Source organism: Malus sylvestris, chromosome 17, assembly GCF_916048215.2.
Source record: "Malus sylvestris chromosome 17, drMalSylv7.2, whole genome shotgun sequence".
NCBI lineage: Eukaryota > Viridiplantae > Streptophyta > Magnoliopsida > Rosales > Rosaceae > Malus > Malus sylvestris.
Genome location: NC_062276.1, coordinates 5,856,975 through 5,879,575, shown reverse-complemented (window position 1 = coordinate 5,879,575; position 22,601 = coordinate 5,856,975). Strand labels below are relative to the sequence as shown.

At 39.3% G+C, this 22,601-nt stretch overlaps 3 protein-coding genes and 1 non-coding gene across 4 annotated transcripts; all 4 read right to left on the bottom strand.

Moving 5' to 3' along the window:
- Positions 1-785: 785 nt before the first annotated feature.
- On the bottom strand, positions 786-4,685 carry LOC126611318 (probable isoprenylcysteine alpha-carbonyl methylesterase ICMEL2). The gene is made up of 11 exons (XM_050279540.1): positions 4,252-4,685; positions 3,964-4,040; positions 3,387-3,456; positions 3,218-3,298; positions 2,951-3,025; positions 2,389-2,490; positions 2,145-2,282; positions 1,779-1,844; positions 1,523-1,666; positions 1,279-1,369; positions 786-1,096 (listed from the first exon to the last, which is right to left on the bottom strand). Exons 1-11 carry the CDS (start codon positions 4,536-4,538, stop codon positions 935-937), a joined length of 1,293 nt encoding a protein of 430 aa, XP_050135497.1. The 5' UTR covers positions 4,539-4,685; the 3' UTR covers positions 786-934.
- A 325-nt stretch (positions 4,686-5,010) lies between these two features.
- On the bottom strand, positions 5,011-5,129 carry LOC126612678 (5S ribosomal RNA). Its single transcript, XR_007619245.1, has one exon. It is a non-coding gene; the product is annotated as a 5S ribosomal RNA (ribosomal RNA).
- A 4,280-nt stretch (positions 5,130-9,409) lies between these two features.
- Positions 9,410-13,149, bottom strand: LOC126612000 (uncharacterized). Its single transcript, XM_050280287.1, has 9 exons — positions 12,823-13,149; positions 12,019-12,127; positions 11,765-11,859; positions 11,041-11,166; positions 10,824-10,944; positions 10,644-10,728; positions 10,280-10,393; positions 10,121-10,160; positions 9,410-9,857 (listed from the first exon to the last, which is right to left on the bottom strand). Exons 1-9 carry the CDS (start codon positions 12,997-12,999, stop codon positions 9,705-9,707), a joined length of 1,020 nt encoding a protein of 339 aa, XP_050136244.1. The 5' UTR covers positions 13,000-13,149; the 3' UTR covers positions 9,410-9,704.
- A 1,278-nt stretch (positions 13,150-14,427) lies between these two features.
- Positions 14,428-19,789, bottom strand: LOC126610265 (proline-rich receptor-like protein kinase PERK8). Its single transcript, XM_050278277.1, has 8 exons — positions 18,014-19,789; positions 17,279-17,686; positions 16,857-16,943; positions 16,223-16,293; positions 15,902-15,978; positions 15,651-15,798; positions 15,088-15,249; positions 14,428-15,008 (listed from the first exon to the last, which is right to left on the bottom strand). Exons 1-8 carry the CDS (start codon positions 19,062-19,064, stop codon positions 14,658-14,660), a joined length of 2,355 nt encoding a protein of 784 aa, XP_050134234.1. The 5' UTR covers positions 19,065-19,789; the 3' UTR covers positions 14,428-14,657.
- Positions 19,790-22,601: the final 2,812 nt, after the last annotated feature.

Sequence of the window (22,601 nt, the reverse complement as noted above, 5' to 3'; positions counted from 1 at the left end):
GCACAATTTCACCCAAATATGAATGAGATATGCTAAGGGGACTCTCTCAAAGTGAGACTCTTTATGAACTCTTTGCCAGCTCACATTTTTAGCGTCAATTTCCCTACCAGATTTATAAATATTGTGCTAAAAAATTAAAATGACAGAGAATACATAAAGTCATATTTGCAAGTCATATGTGCATGTTATATGAGTCAGTCATTTTCATTGGATTTCTTCATTTGGGTATCTATCTGCAAACTTCAATTTTTCGATTCTTGGAAGCTAATTGGTGGGTTGTTTTACGCTCAAGTTTTCGATTTGGTAATTTTCTGAGTACCAAAATGTTATCTTTATTTTGGTTTTGGACTTGTTTAGAAATGTAATGGGAAATAAGCACGAATGGAACCCGAAGTTCAATGAAAAATAGAACTTGAGTGTCACAGAAGTCAATCAAGTGGCACCAAATTGTGGTTTATATACGACTTATTATTGGTTTGGTGTTTCTACTTTTGATTCGGAGTTTGTAACCGGTTGTATTTGTGCATATTTCTCAAAGATATTCGTGTATCATGGTGTTGTAATGTAGATGGCTCTCTGTTCTATGCACATTGTTGCAGTGGCTTCGATTGTGTGTGAAGATTGAGGAATGGCAACTGAGGAAAAGGGAGAACAATTGCAGCAACCCACAAGTCCCCAATCTGCTGCTGGTTTCTGCAGTGCCTACCGATGGAGAAGGCTTCGCAAGACTCAGGATCGCGTACGTGCCCTTCAAGAGATTGATTGGGGCTTTCTACGGATGAGAATTGAATCCAAACATGTCGTAGGTGACTGTAATAATGTCGAAATAGAAACATGTCGTAATGTGTTTTGAAAAATAGATCTCCGCGAGCTGATCGAAGCCTCTCCTTTGCATGGACGTAATTGGTGATCAATACTGACAAGTGTACAAGGCCTAAAAGGGGCTAATGCTGCGTGCCAACTTCAACAAGAGCTCTGGAACAAGCCGCCTTCTCGGAGGTGCCATAGCATCTTGCTCAAGAGCGTCTTTATCACCAGCATGTATCACGGAAACTAGATGGTCAAACAATTCGTCTTTACCGCCTCTTAGAGGATCCTGCAAAGTGCTTCCAAGAGTCAGATGCCCCGAAATGAACTTGTGATATCCCACTTCAGATCTCCTTACAAGAATTTGAACCTTTAACAAGCATCGGTGCACTAAAATACAAGTACTAAATGGAGGCCGTAAGTTTTTAGCAGTCACAATTGTAAAAGGCTTGCATCAGAAATATCACTTACTTGAAGAAACAAATCTGTATGAGTCTTTCCTTCATATAGTATTAAGTCAGCTCGAGCTCCTGCCTTTTGAAGCACGTCTACGAAAACTTTACTGCATATAAAGACGCATCAGTTTCTGAAAATATCACACCATGATATATTCTGTGGAGAAGTTGAAGTCGTATTCAGATGTCTGTACTTCGAGGCCTAAACTAGTATTGTACAGATCAAAATCCCATATTAATGTACATTAAGGGATTCTAACCTAGCGTCTGATGGTATCGAATAATCATCAGTTCCATGGAAAAGAGTGATAGGAGGCAAGAGAGAAACGGCACTCCTATTGCTTGGGTCCTTTACTTTAACTTCAGGAGAAAATTGATGCAAGGATTCTGCACCTTCCATAATGCTGCATGACACATCACCACAATAGCATCATGAAGTAACAAACAGGAAAAAGTGCAATATAATTGATAGGAGTAGACCAAAGAGTGGCTAGCAAAATGTCATTTGGTAAGTACCTCAAAAAGATGGAACGATATAGTCCACGACTATCGAAATGGTCAACTAAATTGAACAAATTGTACCTGTGAGGAGCACATAAGAAAATTAGTGTACCCATCCATTGCCGTCAATCAACAGATCTATCAACATGGTACTAAAGTAATGACTGGTCATCAGTCTCTGCAGCTCGATGCTACAACGAGCTGTGCGTGTAGCGCAGATTGTAGTGTTTATACGGAAAAGTACATGATCTGATGGGAAGATTTCTTTCTACCATCATATCCAATGCTTACCAATATCCATGTTTCTAGAATTTGAGTTTATTCGAACTATATTCATTAAAGTTTCACTTGATTCATGATAATGCAACAAATAAACCTTACCCGCCGGATAAACCAAAATAAGCCTTTATCTGGGAGGCGCTCCAAGAAATGCTCTCTCCCTTAGATTCTTTGATTGCTTGATCCAAGAGAGCACAAGCAGAAATATGTGCACCGGCAGATTGTCCCATTAGATAGATTCTACTCAAAACAACCACAAAAGGACCAAAACATATAAATAAATGTATATATACTCAACCGGTTTTGAGATGTATAGGGAAGGAAAGAACAAATATTAGACTGTCACCTGCTAGGGTCACCTCCATAATCTGCTATATTGTTGAAGACATATGAGATCCCCAAAGAAGCATCTTTCACCATATCACTGATGGTACCCTGGGGAAAGTTTCTGCAAGAATCATATATTGCATATCAACACTTATAGGGTAAAGGACATAACGGATGTGTAAACTGTTCGTTTGAGTAACATGATTCAAGTCTTCAATGTGTACACAACGAACTATAAAAAACCAAAGGTTCATTTTACTTTTAGATCATGGAACATGCTCAAGCTTCAGCGACTGGTTCTTTATATGGGAAACAGAAGGCATAAATTAACCAATTAGCCATGCTTGATCAGCTTGGTTGAACGGAAAAGAATACTTTAATGTGCTAATGTAGGAAAAGAATACTTTAATGTGCTAATGTATCGGTCTAATAATCAGACACGGTGAACATGGTGTTTGCAAGCCTATCAATGATTCACTGCCAAAGATTTTTTTTCTTTCAAATACTTCATATAGATCACCATATGCAAGTTAATGAAATCGTGCATTACAATTTGTACTGCTTTAACTAAAACAAATTACCTGTAATCAACGCATGCCACGATGATATCCCTTTCTGCCAATTGCAGACCTAAAAGAGAACCCCAAGCTTTATACCTAAACCAGCATGAAACTATAGAAACTAAATAAATGACCACATATATATAACCAGAAGCTTCACCTAAAGATGTTTTGCATGATACCCCAAAAAACGAAGAGAATATCATCTCCAGGCCGTTGTACTAATTCAAGAACAAAACTTATAAGAATTGATGAGCTAACAGCTAACATCTATTTAAAATCACTAACCCAATAATCCAGGCCCCACCGGTTACAAATACTACTACCGGTTTTTTTCCATCACTATTTGCAGGTAAATATAGATCCAACCTGTAAATGATACATGACATAAATGAGTGCACAGAAGTTGACAAAATCACAATGAACTGTTTAATTTCCCTTCACAAATTCAACCTACCTATTTCTTGGTTGATCTCCATACACAATACTACGCCGGACCTGGCTTGAAAAGAAATAACATATAGCAACTGAAGAAAAATCAACAAACAAGTTATATTCCGGCCAAATGCACAGCTCACTACTCACTACATTAAAAGAACAAAACAAATAAAAACAGAAACTCTAATCATGTTAAGCAGACAAATCTACGTTCAGGAAGTAGGTCAAGTCAAAGAATATCATGGTGGCATGCGTCTACTGAAGTCTTAGAGATGAGAATATTGAAATACATCAACAACAGTAATCAAACTTGGAGCTTTTCTGAAAGATGATCTCGATGGTCCAAAATCCCATCCAGGTGGCAAGTTCTTTCATCGATTAGCAACAAACCAAACAAATCATGATAGTGAAGCTCATCAAATGTGGTAGCATCCGAGCGGATGCTTTTTTATTTTACGCAGGATAACCGACAATTTTCTTATAAGTTTGATCGGTAGATACTATTATTTGACGAAATTCAAACGGATAACGAAAAGGGGAACAATTTATACGGGCAATGAATATGTAATAGCAAGTAGTTACATAAACACACACACCTTGAAGAAATCCGGGCATAAGTAACATAGCATAACAACCAAGAGCAAGTAACTTTGTGATCCACAGATAGCCTAGCCTGAAAGAAAATAAATGATTAGAAATAATCGAACACAAAAATTCGATATAATTCACAAATTTGCTAGACTGGTTAATTTTTTGTCCTACATTTCAATTTTCTTTCGGTTTCCTACAATTTTCTCGGCAACCAAACAGAGCTTAAATCCAATAATTGAGCAAGGTGAAACTAGGAGGAGCTAAAGAAAAAGGAGAAGAAGAAGAACAGGTACCCGAGGCATTGAAGTAGCGTGAAGCTGAGGCTAGTAATCAAGTAAGTCTCTTTGGCAGCGTGGCCAATGTCGTGGCTGAACGACTGCTGCCGGTGAGGCCAAGGCGAGGCGGAGGCTTGTTTCTTGGCGAGCCTGCGACGCCTCTTGTGGCTCGATGTATTGGTATTAGCAATAGGATAGCTCAAAAACCTAGAAAGGAAGGGCGTCGCTGCGTCCGCATCTTCCGCCATGACGTCTGCCTCGGAAGTGAAAGAATGCCGGAGAAGACGATCGGTTTCCGACGCCATAGCTGCTGGATATATAGCTGGATGATAGCTCCAGTATTTAGTAAAAGAAATGGATCTGAAATTGTTTTTTAGGATTTTTTGGTCATTGGTTGCTAATTTCGGTTGGCAATATTTTCACTAAGTTACCGTTAAACCGTTAATTTTGAAGCTCGCGGTTGACAACTGGAAGCCTCGAACCGTTGGAACCTGAAAGGTACAAGAAAATAAAAATTAAAGATGTATAAAAAAGTAACAATGAAATAAATATTCAGGCCCACAATTTACAGTTGTGTAATTTTGAACATAAAATTTAAATTTTGACAGTTTATATGGTACTTTAACATCTTTTAAAGTTTTGTTCTCTAACTAATATTTTCATAAGGATTCGACGTGATCATGGAGTGCCGGCTGTCGACTACCTGACGCCCTCCCCCTCCTCCTTTATCCGGGCTTGGGACCGGCCATGTAAGACATAGGCGGAGTTAGGTGGGGGGGGATGCAACACGAGGACTTCCCAGGAGGTCACCCATCCTAGTACTACTCTCGCCCAAACTCGCTTAACTTCGGAGTTCTGATGGGATCCGGTGCATGTGAGTTGGTATGATCGCATCCTTTACTCACATTCGAGAAAACACTCCCAATAAGATTGCTTGCTCCAAAATCGAAGAGGCACCGTCCTCCGAATCTCGAGAGCCAGACTCTCAACATGACTACTTTCTTAAAAATCGAAGAGAGGGTAAAGGAACAGTACCATTGCTGGATAATTGGAAAGTCCCTGTGTGTCAACCTCTGTGCTTCATGGCAAGGTAGACTAGCAAACATGCCCAACCTTTACTCACATTCGAGAAAACACTCCCAACAAGATTGCTTGCTCCAAAATCGAAGAGGCACCGCCCTCCGAATCTCGAGAGCCAGACTCCCAACATGATTACTTTCTCAAAAATCGAAGAGACACTGCTCCCCGAATCTTCGAGAGCCAGACCCCCAGCATGATTGCTTTCTCAAAAATCGATGAGGCATCGTTCTCCGAATCAATCGAAGAGGCGCTCGCTTTCTCAAAAGCTGGGCTGCTCAGAGACCACGAGGGCCGATCTCAGAAATCGAAGAGGCACCTACTTTTCTAGCCTTGTCAGCACCTGTCACACGCACACTCAGCTTTGCAGAAATTATGGGCATTCTGTCGAAGACTTCTGGTGAATTAGAAAGCACATGAATCTTACTGTTCAATCACCCACTTCCCACACGCAACAATAGCTCATGGGTACCACAGATAACTTTGCCAAAGTTCTCTGCCAAAGTTGAGCACGTGAAGCTTGCAGCTCCCACTACATCGCTCTGACCAAGAAAGGTAAAAGAATAGCAAAGAAACAGCACTAACAAAGTTTAGACACATAAATTTTGAAGTTCTAGCTACCATATTATTACCCACAAGGGTAAAGGAACAATACCACTGCTGGATAATTGGAAAGTCCCTGTTTGTCAACCTCTGTGCTTCGTGGCAAGGTAGACTAGCAAACATGCCCAACCTTTACTCACATTCGAGAAAACACTCCCAACAAGATTGCTTGCTCCAAAATCGAAGAGACACCGTCCTCCGAACCTCGAGAGCCAGACTCCCAACATGACTACTTTCTCAAAATCGAAGAGAGGGTAAAGGAACAGTACCATTGCTGGATAATTGGAAAGTCCCTGTGTGTCAACCTTTGTGCTTCGTGGCAAGGTAGACTAACAAACATGCCCAACCTTTACTCACATTCGAGACAACACTCCCAACAAGATTGCTTGCTCCAAAATCGAAGAGGCACCGCCCTCCGAATCTCGAGAGCCAGACTCCCAACATGATTATTTTCTCAAAAATCGAAGAGACACTGCTCTCCGAATCTCGAGAGCCAGACCCCCAGCATGATTGCTTTCTCAAAAATCGAAGAGGCATCGTTCTCCGAATCTCGAGAGCCAGATACCACAGACCACTTTTTCAAAGTGCTCTGACAGAGTTAAAACATGTGAAACTGGCAGCTCCCACTACCGTGCTATGACCAAGCAGGGTAAAGGAATAACATTACTACTTGTTAGGGAGACTCCTATATATGTCGACCTCCATCCCCAACAGACAGGCAGACCTGCAAAAATGCTCAACCCTTCATCATATCTGAGAGGGCACTCCCAACGAAGCCTTTCGAAATATTCAGCTTTCTTTCCCCCCGATAATACCTCTGCAAACAAGCTATACTAGAGCAAGAATATCTCATATCATCAGGGTTAAAAGCAAGAGTATCTCATATCATGCTTTTTCCCTGTCTTTTCCTTTGGCCTTGTTTTTACCTGCAAGACAAGGAGAAAGAGAGCAATCAGTCAGCACTTGGAATCAAGCTTCCAGCCAGGAACTGACTGCCTGGAACCCCTTACCTGATTACTTACCTGGCATTGCTCTCGAGTACTCATCTTCAACATCTTATGTTTCCAGGGAAGATTCCGCATCTGCTTGAGGAACAGATAGGGCAAGTGCGAAGGATACAAGGAAGCATGTGGAGACAAGCGTAACAGCACACGTGCCGATACATCCATTACTCTGTCAAAAGCAAAAGTATCCCATATCAGCAGGGTGGAACGTACTCTAGATTTGATGGACTTGTTTTGACCCTCAAATTCTTCAGTCGGCCTTATACTCTGGAGGAAACCAGAAAACCCTCCAGCTCAGTTCAAGAATAAGCCTGTGGAAAGTTACTTCTTCAAAAGCAAAAGTATCTCATATCATCTCTTCTCATTTTTCTTCTCTTTATCCTTCATGCTGCTGCAAGATGGGGAGAAGGTGAACAATCAGTCGGAGCTCTGATTGCTTACCTTGTCTGTCACCTCTTTCAGCAGACCCCCTAGCTCGGCGACTTGGGGGACTCTTACTACATGGTTTGTATCGCGTTTGACCAAGCCTGAAACTACAAGTAAGCTTCAAGTGAAATTGATACATTACCTTGTGCATCTCCACCAGTTAAAGATACCACCCCTGGATGGAGGAAGAGTACTTCCAGAGAAGATGCCACATCTACCTATGAGACAGATAAGGCAAGTCAAGAAGACACCACACTCCGATACTTAGAAGTTTCGTGATTACGAGATCATTCTCCCACAATATTTCCTAATGTCATTTGTACTAAATCATTCACTTGTACTCACTAAAGGAGAGCTTGAACCTATGTACTTGTGTAAACCCTTCACAATTAATGAGAACTCTTCTATTCCGTGGACGTAGCCAATCTGGGTGAACCACGTACATCTTGTGTTTGCTTTCCTATCTCTATCCATTTATATACTTATCCACACTAATGACCGGAGCAATCTAGCGAAGATCACAAAAAGCGACCGTTTTCGCTACCTAGGATCTATCTTGCAAGAGAACGGAGAATTAGATGGAGATCTCAACCATAGAATACGAGCTGGATGGATGAAGTGTAAGAATGCATCCGGCGTGTTGTGTGACCGTCGTAGGCCACTGAAGCTCAAGGGAAAATTTTATAGGACGGCAATAAGGCCAGCGATGTTGTATGACACAGAATGTTGGGCGGTGAAGCATCAACACGTACACAAAATGGGTGTAGCGGAGATGAGGATGCTTCGTGGGATGTGTGGGCACACGAGAAAGGATAAGATTGGGAATGAGGATATCCGAGGTAAAGTAGGAGTAGCCGAAATTGTAGGAAAGATGAGAGAAAATCGGCTCCGGTGATTTGGACATGTGCAAAGAAGGCCGAATGACGCTCCGGTTCGAAGATGTGACTACGGGACAGAGGTTCAGGGCCGAAGGGGTAGAGGAAGACCTAGGAAAACTTTGGAAGAGACTCTAAGCAAAGACTTAAAGTACTTGGATCTAACGGAGGACATGACACAAAACCGAGCGCAATGGCGTTCTAGGATTCATATAGCCGACCCCACTTAGTGGGAAAAGGCTTTGTTGTTGTTGTTGTTGTTGTTGTTGTTGTTCTCTAACTAATATGTCAAATTAAATTATTATTTTATAAAATAAATTATTAAACTAATTAAAATTTAATAAAAGACATTTAAAGATTAATCAGTAATCTGTTCACCTTCCTTGATTGAAAAGAAGAAAAAAATATGATAATTGCATCGATCAACTCAACATTAATTATAATAAATAATTGAACTAATTAAAAATTAATCAAATACATTTAATAATTAAGAAAAAAAACATTTGAAGCTGCTGTCAAATTTGACAACAACCTATTTTGCTACCAATCCATGTCATCGTCACAATAGGATTTGGCACTTCGGTTGGAGAATATTAGTGTGGTCTTTTTTTACTGTTATAACTGATGTGTACATTTTGGCATCTCATTTGCTCTTATGTGGCAAAAGTGTTTGTCTTGTTTAGTGTCGTTTTTGTGTCATACACGTTATTTTAACTGGACGTGACGTATCAAACTCTTTATCTTAACGGGTTCTAACAAGTGATTCGTTAAATTTCCGATTTGTTAACAAGTCGTATTGTTTTGTGTCGAATAAACACGTCATGCAAAAAATTGTCATGCATGGTGTCTAGATTTGACAACGTTATCTTATCATATTCTTAACGGATGATCCAATAACAAGTTGACTCGTTAAAACCCAATAACAATCCTACTCATTTACAGTTAACCCGAAAATCTATTATTTTGTATCGTTTTTTGTCGATCTAACGATTCGCGTAAGAAATAATCAAGTTTTCTGCTCAATTATTTCATTTTCCACTTCATTTATTTCAATTGAATAAAATATATTTATTTAACATACAAGATAATATTTATAAAAAGAAATAAAAATAATTAGGTCAAAGAATCGTTTCTTTTTATGTGGACGATGAGAGCATCTCCGCGCCCGCTTAAACCCTTCCATGGTTAAAATTTTAGTTAAACACACACGAAAAACAATATTTAATGATTAATAATCCCAGAGCATCGTATATTCCGGAGCATTATAAAATTTGTAGGGAGAACTGAGAACCCTAATTCGAAGTAAAACTACAGAATCGACACCACCTCGGTAGATATACTCTTTATCCATCTAGAATCCAAATGACAGTTTCGACAAATTCAGTATATCAGACGTCAGTTTTTCGTTTACAGGATTTCAAGGTAATTTCCATCGACGTCCTTCCCCTCAAATCTCATCCTCTTCTTCCGAGTCTCCGAGTACTCTCTACCTCAACCACCATCTCTGAACAGCAGAAAGAGGAGTTTCCAGGAACCGAGCATAGCGGTGGATGAGGGGATGAACTGTCCTTCCGATCTTAGTCCACACGCTCAGATGGTAGTCAGCAGTCGCTGGGGCATGATACATGAGCTTCAATAGCTGTAAAATGTGTTCCAAGGAGGCAAGGAGGGAGGAAATTCATTAGGCTCTGATATAAGGTTGAGATATCAGAAGAACAACGTTTGAAATGTGATGCAAGGGGCACTAACTCGGTGCATACTTTCATGTGCTTGTATCCATTTGTGTGTTTGTGGGGTGTGTGTGTGTGTGTGTGTTCAATATAATCAAAACAATTTAGCTTCAGGAACAAAGATACCATTCCATAACCATAATTATGAAGAAAAGAACGGAAACACACGCACCTGCCAGTACATGAATGCCTGTACAATGTTGCGCTGCCACCTACAAATATACATCACAAATTACGAAATGTTAGAAGTCAAAAGCATAATAACAATGGAATAAGAACACATCTGTGACTGGTAAAAAAGCAGCAGAGAAAATGGTTCCAAGCAACTCACGAGAACAATGATATAATCAGAAGGAAGCCAACTCCGACCTCAGCATGTGAAGAGAGTATGCTGAGGGTAGTTCTATTAGACTCCACCCAAACACAAGGCTCTTCCAGGTACTTCCTGTTCACCATGACAGAAAGAGAAATAGATTGCTTAGTAAAGAACACGAGTAGATTTCAACTCATCGTCGGTAAGGTATTATTTAGTAAGACTGGACTGAACATCAAACCAAAAGTAAAAGCACTACAAGAATCCTGAAAACAATCCTCATGCCCAGCACTCAGAATTACCAATTCTCAACTTAATAAAACTTGGATTCAAACACCACAAGAAAATATCAAGCAACATTGTTAAACATCAACTCTTCTACCTGTACAATGAGGATTGACTAAAATTGCGCCTAAGGAACTTGGCAACATGTTCAAGAGCCCGACAGAGAATGGGAATCAGTGCAACTGCAATAAAGATCGCACCATTAAACTAGACATAACAAGAAAATGAGGCTAACTTAGGTTGACAACATAGACTTGAGGATTTAAGGAATGCTCACATTTTAGGCAAAGATGTGATGTGACAAAGGTAATGCAGTATATCAAGTAGATAAAATCCTTAGTCGTGATTATTGACTGAAAGTAAACTTGCAAAGCCTGCAAGTTCCAAGCCCTTGGTTTCTGAAAAGTAAAGGGTGCGTTAATAAATTATGAACAAGGGCAGCATATCCAAATTAATGAAGTAAGAAGCAAGTGAATATGAGAAAGTATATCTACCCCATACAGTGAGTACAAGGAATACAGAGACGAACATGCAGTGCCCATAAAGGAAAGCCGATATGCCCTATCTGAAAGGTTTTTAGGCACCAGTGGGAAAATTGCAAGCACAGCCACAAGAAACACCTGCGGGGAAGAAAGACAAGCAAACTGAACCAATAACAACAGAGACTTATTAAACTCTAAGCAGAACTTAGCAAGAGGCCATTTTTAACGCCTAAATTATGAATAGTTTGAACTTTTTTCTCTAAATTGGTAAAGTAAGTTTTGGATTCAAAAGAGGCATACATAGTTGTCATAAAGAAAGACCCTTGCCCAACTGAACCAGAATGACATTACAGCAGTTTCTTTGCATTTGAAAAACCATAGAGTCAAAAGATAGAATAATTCAGGCTCAGAGAAGTGAATAAGCAGTTAATAAAAAGTAAAACGTAAACTCCACAGAAAACTGTTTATGAGACTGTCAATAGACAACATGGTTGCAAGGGAACAAGATACACTGTGAATGATCAATAACAAACAAAAAAACCTACGATAAGTCATATGATATTTCTTCAAAATCAGGCTGATTTATAAACATCATACGCCTTATAAGGAAATAGTTTGACAGATAGATAAGAAAATAAAAGAAAGCTGATTCTCTGTGCATATATGTGGATATAAACGCGTGTTTATATAGGTTACTCGTGTCTATCTATCAATGCATGAGTAGACTTGATTGTACCCAAGCGTTTACAGAAAACTGAATGGTTTTTCGATCCCAACGCAGAGAAGTTGGAGGAGCTGCTGCTGCTGTCCCTGGAGTTCTGGGAGTTGAACCTACAAGCACCAATTCAAGGTCAATTCACTATAATCAACAAATTCCAGGCTACTGAAAGCAACTAGAGTTTTCTTTTAAGATAAATTTCATTTCTTCTAAGGGAAACAGCAATTTAGGCAAATCTAACTTTTGTACCCAAAAAATTAAAGCATTCCAACCTGCGCTACGGGGCTGAGTTTGGTCATTTGTTGTCCGGGACGATGCAGATGGTCTCTTTGGCTGAGAAGAACTGCCTGATGACATCGCGTCTACCATAAGCTCAGGATCCTATTCACAAAATCCAAGTACAAACTTTGTTAAGATGCACGGAATTAACAAAAATCTAACAAAATCCATGCATCTCCGACTAAATTACATTCCCCCAAAACATCTACCAACAAGGCACTCTTAATCTATGATAAAACTACAAACAGAATTCCCTAAAGCATAATTCTTCAACCAAATGTTGACTTTAAAGTTGCACTCATGTGTCAAAAACTATTCCTTTGGAAACAAGGTAGCAAGATCTCACTTATACTCAGAAATCTAAAAGAAAAGAAATCAACTGAATCAACAATTGAAAGAGCTACTGAATCCTGCATAAACTTTCCAAAATCGAACCCCTACATTCGAATGAGGTTCTATAGCGGGCCAGCATGCATTCAAGCACCTCCAATTCGAATTCCCAAAACGTAAAATCTTGCAAAGAAAAACCCCAGTAGTAAAGATCGAGGACTCGGAGAAAGCAAAACCAATAACCCAAATTATCATCAAACAAAGAAACAGAGTACAAAACCCACAATTACCCAATTGGAAAACCGACCCGAATTGCACAAAACAGAAGAAACCCAATTGAGATTCAAGTGTTCAGAGTCCAAATTCCGAAGAAATAAATGCTAATTAACAACCAATCGATACAGGGTAATCACTTAGATTAAAGAAACTGCATAAAGAAGAGAGAGAGAGAGAGAGAGAGAACGGACGATGTAGCGTTGATAGAACTTGCGCTTGAAATGGTCGATCACGTCGCTGCGGGAGGACATGTGAGAAGGGATGAGGATGTTGGACCAGTACTCGGCCCATCTGGGGTCGTTCTCGTAGTCGTAGGCCGCCGCCGCCACTCTCTTCAGCTGCTGTGGGTCCTCTCTCTCTTCCCCCATTTCTTCACTTCTTGATTTCTCGATCGCTTGATTGATTGGTTTGATTCCGTTCGTTAGTTCTTCCGATCACAAAGAGAGATAGAGAGTCGTTTTGTACTGGTTAGTTTTCTTGCGGCGCAACCGAACTCTCCACACTCTCCTATTCCTTTCTTTCGACGCCCGACGACGTCGTTTGGAGGACGTTTTCTTAATTCAGTTAGGTAAGTTGGCCTTTTGGGTTTGATGTTTTTCAATTAGGTCCAATAATTTTTTGATCTCAGAAAAACAAAAGTGAAAGCCCAATTATTTCTAGATTTACTCAATTTTACCAATTTGTTTTGAATATTTTCTTTCCCTTTGTCCTGATTATTTATTGGAAGCCGTTCTCGGCACTCCAAAAAATTCATCATGCATTAATTCTATATAAAAAAAAAATTATATTTGGATTGCAAGATACCTTCCTTAGAATGGCGATGACAATAAAATTATGAATTTGTTAAAATCTTATTTGGTGTGAATAATTATCAAATACAAAATTCACTCCAAGGCCTCAAATATTTATATGTTTATATTTGTATACCTTGTTTTCTTTGCATGATTCCTAATTGGTTCAGCTAAACTCATCAAAATGATATTCTTGTCTTCATAGTCGCTTCTTCAAGTCCAAATGGCAGCAAGAAGAGAGGAAATGACAACTTCAATAACATTTCTTGTCCCTTCAGTTTCAAGAAATGTCATTTGTTCCCGAGTTTCATATACATGCACAAAATTTTAGAAAATTATTCTAAACTAGTCTATCCACTTGAAGGAGTATCAAACTCTGGTGCAAGCGAACACACTGTCTTGACAAACTCATCGAATAACTGAAGATACCGTGTGAATCAATAAAGGAGGAGGTGTGAAAAATTGCATGGCAACCTCTAAAAGCATCACAAAGACCATCCAAATCACCCATCTTTGCAACAACCACTCACTCCAATTGGCTTATTTCTTCATCTGTCATTAGCTTCTTCATGTCCTCAAAATCCACTGCCCATAACACATAGTTTGATGAACAAAATTAAATACGGTGTCAAAAAATGGAATTTCGGGAACTCTGTGAGAACCGTATTCTAGTACGTACCTTCATTTTGAATGAGGACTCGGACCAACCATCCCTCTATACTTGGAATGAAAAGACCCTTATTAGTTTGTGGTTGACATGTTTGCCTTTCGTTTTGCTTTTGATTCGAGATATGTTATTAACCGGTTGCATGCACAGCCCACACAGTTGCATCTTATTTTGATCTTAACTAAAAGGCGGAGAAAGGTATATAAGTGTCTGTCATCTACAACTAGGAGATACAGATTATCTTAATCTTAGTCACATGGCCGAGAAGGGTATAGAGGCGTGCTACTTTTCTAAGGGCGGGAAAAACTTTAATGCATAGTAATTTGGAGAGAAGATAATTCAGAATAATAAAATTATATACTTCTATTAAAACAACAAATACAGATACAATATACTGCATCAATGAATCTAAATTACAAAAAGAATACAGAAATTGGGATCCTGGCAACAAAATCATGTTAGCAGAGAATACAAAAAATAAATGGAAAAATGATATGATATGTGTAGGATTTACAAGAAATGAGCAGCACAACACAGCTTAGCCTGGCTCAAACAGTTGGTTGAACTCTCAGTTGTTCCATATCCCAGATCTATCTATGGATATCGAAGTACTCGGGTTTCCCGCGTCTCTCTGGTCTCGACTCCAGCTGCTCTGAGTTTGATCCCCATGCTCCCGAGAGTCTCTACTCGCCCAGCTTCTCTGATTCTGGTACCCTTGCTCTCGGGAGTCCCTACTTTTCCAGCTACTCTGACTTTGATTGAAAAAACTCGTACTGTTGTCTTGACTACCGAATGCCATCCTCTGAAACATTCTAATTTGTGCAGAGTGTTCTGCAGAATCAAATATTTCGCTCTGGCCAGGTTTCATTCCGTTACTGAGATCTGATAATTCATCTAAGGAGTCGAAAGCCCTTACCACCTAGGAAAGTAACGACGATTATTAGTTATCTGCTGTACATGTAAATGTGGGTGAGTGTCATGCAATATTTTGTAAATACCTGTCTCATCCGTGGCCTTTTCGCAGCTGAATGACGCACACAAGCTGAAGCTGCTTCAATCATTCGGAACATTTCATTCTCGATGTAATTCTTTCCCAGCCTTGAATCTGCCAGCCCTTCGAAGTCTTCACACTCAAGTGCTTGACTAAGCAAAGGTCGAGCCTGGAAGAAAAATTAGCTATTATAATCTAGGACTTAACCATGCCAGATTGAACCACAACAATCCATCAAAGTGTAAGCATAATACACGTAAAATCTCCACGGCAAACATGCCCAACGGAAAGCAGTAATCTAAACGCGCCATTTGAGAATTACAAGACTAACAACTTTTGACTTGAGCCATTTGAGAATTCTCAGTAATGACATGCATAACTGAGAATAAAAATTTTGGACTTGATCCTTTTAAAATTCTAAACACAATTCAACCCCTCCGTAATTGATGGAAAAAGAAAAATACGGAATTTGGCAAAAAATAGTATCGCAAGGATTTGCATAGACGCACTTTTGAAAAGAATTAACTCCCACCACCTACAGGGAGATAGCAACAATGTTTATGAATTTACCCATTCAACTAGGCTCTCATCACCCAATGGCTGAGAAGAATCCACCGGTTTGCGACCTGTAATTAGCTCCAATAGCACAACACCATAAGAGTAAACATCAGACTTGTCCGTCAACTTTCCACTTGTTGCATATTCTGGTGCCATGTATCTAAAAATCACACAATTCCATTCATCAGAACGTAAGTGATGCCATGAATAGAAAGATTGAAGAAATGGGGAGGATCCTAATCCAATAAAGTGAAGAAATCTACCCGAATGTTCCCATTACTCTTGTGGTCACATGAGTATTTGAATCCAACGTTAGCTTTGCAAGCCCAAAATCTGCAACCTGTTAGTAAGAGAAAATTCATCTTTAGAACATTAATTGCTATCAAATGACTAGCAATCGGAAACAGCAAAACCAAGCTCTGGCTGTCAGTTACTGTAAGAGGAGAATATGATTATCAGGCTACTAAACGGCTCTTGCTTAGAAGTAGATGGAAATGGGTTCGTGTTACAAGCACTACAAGCAACCACTATAACCTGATACAAGCTTTTTTTCATGAAAATTATGGTTATATAAACAGACATACCTGAGCTTCAAAGTTGCTATCCAAAAGGATGTTTGACGACTTAATATCTCTGTGAATAATGCGAGGATGACCTGATAAACACATTAAAACAAAATAATGAGAAAGAGAGAATAAGATGCTCAAAGGCCTGACAATAAATACAGCGATGGATAAACAAACTTTGCACAACTTTGAGTGAAAATAGCTACTTTTATATGTATAAAGATTTATTTCATTTATATAACTAGCCGTTGGGTTACCATATTGGAAATAAAAACTTTAAAGCATAGAGCACAATTAAATTCAGAAATGAAGCTTGTTTGTATGAAAGATGTCATTGTGTTGACAGCAAAGAAATTCTTTCCCAATTGTTAATATTACTCGGAGATTGAAGGCCTTGGAAATTAGTGTGAACCATAAACTCTCATGTACAGGGCCCTCGCTTACACTTAGTTTCTGTATGATTATTGACTAATGGCTGTCGCATAGAATCAATCACTGTTTGTACTGAAAGGAAATTTATGGCTAAAGGAAAGGATACTGTTCATTGAATTAACAAATAATAGAACATTTGCCAGTGTTTGTACTCGAACAAACCAAGGTCTAAAAAGTCAAATCTGAAATTGGGAGGTCGAGAACAGAAGAATAAACTCACAATCTTCATGTAAGTAAGCTATTCCACGAGCTGCACCAGCAGCAACCTTGACTCTGGTTGCCCAATCCAGAACCGGCATGCCCTCACCTGCAGTTTTCAATAGAGGGAAGTTAAAAGTGGTACAATTTTTCACAAGATACTTACACACAAACGAGAATAACACTTCAAAATTATGCTCCACATTTACCCCATGTAGACAAGAGAACTACATGCAGTGACTTTGAAGCATAAATTACCAAGCACCATTTGCAGCATTAGCAAGTTATTTGGCACAGGTTAATGTAGCCATCGCTTATAAGAATACTAGTTAATAATTCAATTAAAAGACATCTATATCAAACCCAACAGGATATAACACAAGCCCCCTAATTTTGTTCCTGAACATATTAGATTGGTCTTGCTTTCAAAATCAGAAGACTCACCATGAAGATGGTAATGAAGTGTATCATTTGGAACGAAGTCATAGACAAGCAACCTTTGATGCTCAGATATACAATAACCAACCAGGGAAACCAAATGGCGATGGTGTACTCGACTAATAATTTCAACTTCAGCTTTAAACTCACGTTCCCCTTGTCCCCCACCAATTTTGAGCTGTTTTACAGCAACTTCTCTTTCGTCTTCCAAAACACCTTTGTAAACACAACCAAATCCACCTTCGCCCAAAAGGTTCTGTTTTGAAAACCCATTTGTGGCTTTGCTTAGTTCTTCGTATGTGAACCATGACTTTGAATTGTTTACGCCACCATCTGATTGTGCATATATCAAATCACTGCCAGAACTATTTCCTATGAGGGGAGCTGGAGAATAAGGCTTAAGAAATACCGAATCTGGAGAGCAGAAAAAAGTTCATTAGTTTGAATCCAATTACCTCATCGCACATTCAACTAAAGCTTGCTAGCTAACTCAAAAGCTTACTTCTAATATGATTTTCTACAATGTTAAAGCCTAAAGGTCGAATAAGAACTAATGGTGCTAAAAGAAAGTAGAATGGCAGAAACCAACAAGAAAATAAAGCAATTTTTAATAAGCAAGCTCATCCAACTCGTATAAAACAGCTGCTACAGTTCCTTGTCAATGAAGCAAGTTTGAAAAAGTGTCAGCGAACAAAAAAAAGAAAATGATATCATTCAAGTAGTGCATGATCAATGAGTTACCTGAATTCTGGGATGAAGCAAAGGGGGAAGGCATGTTGTACGCAAAATTTTCTCCAGCTCTTCTTTTCTTCTGCTTCTTTCTGTACCACACCGCCATGACAACAAGACTGAGCACCAGGAATCCAACTACAACTCCAATTGCCACAGCTCCTCCAGTGTTTAACCCTCCTTTCTTTCCGGATGTGGCATTTGATGTCACATTGGCACCAGTGGTTGACCTTGCAGTTGGCTTCTGTGGTAAGGGAGGGGGACTTGACGAATTACTACTAGGCAGGGTAGGAGAAGTAACAGGAGGTGAAGAAGATGAAGGGACCGAAGGAGGTGGTGATTGCACCGTGGGTGCAGGGGGAGATTTATCAGCTGGTGGAGGAGCAGATTTGGAGCCAGATGGAGGAGGTGTGAAAGTGGGGGATGGAGGAGATTTTTTTGGTGTTTCTCCTTGTGGTGATGGTGGATAAGCGGACGAAGGGGGCGGGACATCAGCTGGAGGAGGTGGTGTCTCTGTGGACTTAGGTGGAGGTGAGGCTTGTGCTGGACGTGGGGAAGATTTGGGAGGGGGAGAACCCTTTGATGCAGGTGGTGGGGATTCAGACGTAGCCGGAGGAGAGGCAGCTGGTGGAGAAGGTGGTGGTGATGCTGGAGGAGGTGATGGCGGGGGTGATGCCGGAGATGATGGGGGTGGAGACTGTGGAGGGGATGGTGGTGGAGCCTGAGGAGTGGAAGGCGGTGGAACCTGCGGTGTGGAAGGCGGTGGAGCCTGAGGCGTGGAAGGTGGTGGAGCCTGAGGCGTGGAAGGTGGTGGAGCCTGAGGCGTGGAAGGCGGTGGTGAAGTTGGTGGCGGAGTTGACGGCGGTGGTAACGATTTTGGAGTGGGAGCAGCTGGTGATGCTGGAGGAGGAGATTGGGCACGGGGAGGTGAAGCGTCAGAAGGGGTTGCAGTGGTAGTTGGGGTAGTTGAAGAATTTGACGGGGGTGGTGACGAGGTATCAGGTGAAGTTGGTGGGACCGCAGAAGGGGAAGAATTTGGAGAAGGTGAGGTTGTTGAAGACATGTTTGTGTGGAATTGAATGCTAAATTTTGCTTATTTTTTGGCTTATTATATCAATTCCATCACCAAACTTTCCAAATTCAATGACAACAATAGTGACTTTCACTGATGATTATACAACAGATGCCATTACATCACAAAAATACAATCCCCAAATGTCCTAATTCAAAATTTCCAGGCAAAATCCAATGTCTTCTTCTAACTCCTTCACTGTTTCCCAAAACCCCGGAAAGTTTCAGATCAACCAAAATTCACAGAATCTAAGCACTACCCAGTTCACAGAACCCCCGAAAGAACAAATTTAACAACCAAAACCCCAAAATTTGAGCACAAATCAGATCAAAAAAACCCACCATCTGCAAGCTTCAAGCTTTAAAACCCAGATCTACACTACAAAGTTCATAACTTTACTGGGCAAATGCAGCAACCCAGATCTTTAAAACAGTTCAAAAACAAAACCCAGAAACTAAATGCTCGAACAAATTCGTACCTATCTCGTAAATGATTGAATCTTCGAATGCCGCAATGGTTCCCGAGAAAGTTTGATATTTTCGTGAAAAAAGGTAGAGAGCGGGAGGAAAAAAAGTTACAAATCCACAAAACACGCTAGTTAACGTGGGGGCGACTTCGGAAGTAGTCTGTCTGTCTCACTCTATCTCTCCAGTGACCAGTGAGAGACTACACATGCAGAGTGCCAAAAAACAATGATTGCAAAATTACTTCACAGCATGATCACAAATTTTATGCTTAGTACGCCTGGCTCTTAGCTGTTCCTTCCTGTGTATCATTTTGTTTTGAATTTTTACTTCTTGTTTTTTTCTCCTAATTGAATTTTAGTAATGTTCTCAACATATATTATTCATACTCTTTTTTTTTTTTCAAAGATATTATTCAAACTCTTACTTGATGTGTTTGGGAAAAAAAAACTCTTATTTGATGTGCAAGTTTACTTCTACACTTAATGTTTTATGTTCAGTTTCCTCACGTATTATCATATGTGTTAAAATTAAAAATAACTTATATTCAATGTATATTTTCTTTGTTTTCAAGCAAAAGTATAAAAATTTGAGGGCAACTAACCACAATTTTTTTAATTATATTAAAGAACAACCCTTTCAAGTTGTTTTCCATAGAAACCGTTCCAAGCTGTAAACTTGATTTTAGGTAAAACTTATTGTGTACACTATTTGTGTTTGCGTTGCCAAAGGCGCCCCTCCCTTTCAAGAGGATTCTTAGCATGTCACATCCCGGCTCAGGACCCCACCACATCTCGGATTTAACTCTGCCGTAACACGATATTGTTCACTTTGGGCCCCGACCACGCCCTCACAGTTTTGTTTATAGGAACTCACACGAGAACTTCTCAGTGGGTCATCCATCCTGGGATTGCTCTCGCACAAACTCGCTTAACTTCGGATTTCCGATAGAACCTGAAACCAGTGAGTTCCCAAAAGGCCTCATGTTAGGTAGAAATGTGAATATACATATAAGGCTTACAAGATTCACTCCTCTGAACGATGTGAGATGTTACATAGCATGTTAAGCCCTAGTAAGTTTCTTTGCTTTGCATCGAATTAAATCGCATGATTCACCGCTTGTTTGAGCTCCCGTCAATTCTTTTAAGTTTCATTCTTGAACATGTTCCGTATGTGGAAACAACAGCTGGCAACGGTGGCTAATACCTAATAAGCTAAAAGCAAAATGAAATATCTTATTGAGAGGGTGCTCACGCCTAACATGTAAAAAGACTTGCATTGCTTGACCAACAAGGCTTTCACTCTGTTAGGTTAAAAACTTTTGCAGTTGAAGTACTGCGTAGTTGTGTTAATCTTGCATCAAGGGGAGGTGAATAAACAAAGTTTTTGTATGAAAAAAAAAAAGAATAGTCAAATAACGAGGCCGCGGAGGACTTTGAAATCAATTAATAAACAAATACTGAAATACTGTGAGATCTCATTCTCTCACTGCCAGCACAGTTCCCAACGGCCATGATCTCCGAATGTGCGCATGTTGATCAAACGGCAATAAACAATTCTACAAAATACAGCGTTTTCTTTAATACTTCATCGATATTTTCACATTCAGGAGAAAATGAGTTCGGTTAAGTTACACAATGAACAGTCTAATTTGGTATCGAATTCGACATCCATGAGATTCGAACATATGACTTCTCACTTCCAAGTTAAGATGAATATCACCAGACTGTAGTACTGAGTAGCAAACCCAACTTTTAACTTGTTTTATTTGTTTCATTTGCTCTCCAACTACAAGTAAGTGAGGAGAGATTTTTTGGATGTCAAAAGCACAATCTAGTACACTAACTATGATAATACAATTGTATTATGATAAACCTGCTATATATAAGGTGCTCTCGAAGTTACGAAGGATGAGGAGGGCTTTTGTCTTTTGAGTTGTTTTATAAGGTCGTTTAATTAATTAATTAATTAATATAAATCCATCTCATAATCTTGAAATCTTCAACTCAAGTGCTTCGATTGAATGAGAGGTTTGTTGGTTGAGGTAATGATAGAATATATGGCATGCAAGCTCTCTCTAATGGATTTGGATCTTCTCATGAGCTAATGGAGAGGATCCTCCTAACCAAGCATGGTAAATCGTTGATTTTTATCCAACGGTTACAAACAAGGAGGTCCTTTTAAAGTTATAATAATTATAGCTGTTGGATAAAAATTGAACGATCCACAATGCTTGGTCAAGAAGATCCTCTCCATTCGCTCAAGAGAGGATCCAAATCTCTCTAATAATTTTATGTTGGTGTACAACTTAATGTGGCTTTTGCTTTGTCCTATAGTGTAACAAGGGCATTGACCTAAAAATATTGCAACAAGGCTTTGCTATGAATATGACATAGTATGTGAAAAACATATAAACTAGCATTTGAATATGGCACTTGAGATTTGGAAACCAATAGGGATGTGATATTTTTTTTAGCCAAGGAAAAGGATATGATTTAGAGTTTTGATTATAATTTATGAATTGATACTCTTACTTTATGGTAATGACTATGACTATGACATTCAACCATGAAATTCGTTGAGTGTAAATATAGTGATAATGATGAGTGTTGATTGTTAATTTGAACGATGGTGGTTGTAAGGTGACGATAATTATAAAGCTGAGTGACTGTATTTATTTTTAAAATAATGGTTTTTGGATACGTTTATTTTAAAAATAATTGTTAAAGTATTTGAGGGTGAGACGGTGAGACGGTGACACTCCTTTTAAGATTCTAACTATTTTAGGATCTAATGATTTTTTTTTTTTGGGATAGTGTGATATTCTATACTACTATTATTCATGAAAATGATTTTAAACTGGAGTGCACGAGAGACATATTCTACCCAAACCAACTTGTCTAACCCCATATGCAAAAATAACAATATATTTAGATGATGTTAGAGATATGTTGACAGGGATATGTATGTAAACTTAATTAGTTAATAAAACATTTACTCTTGCATAAGGTCATGTGTTCGAACTCTCCTCTCCCGTTATCGCTCATATAAGAAAAGGAAAATA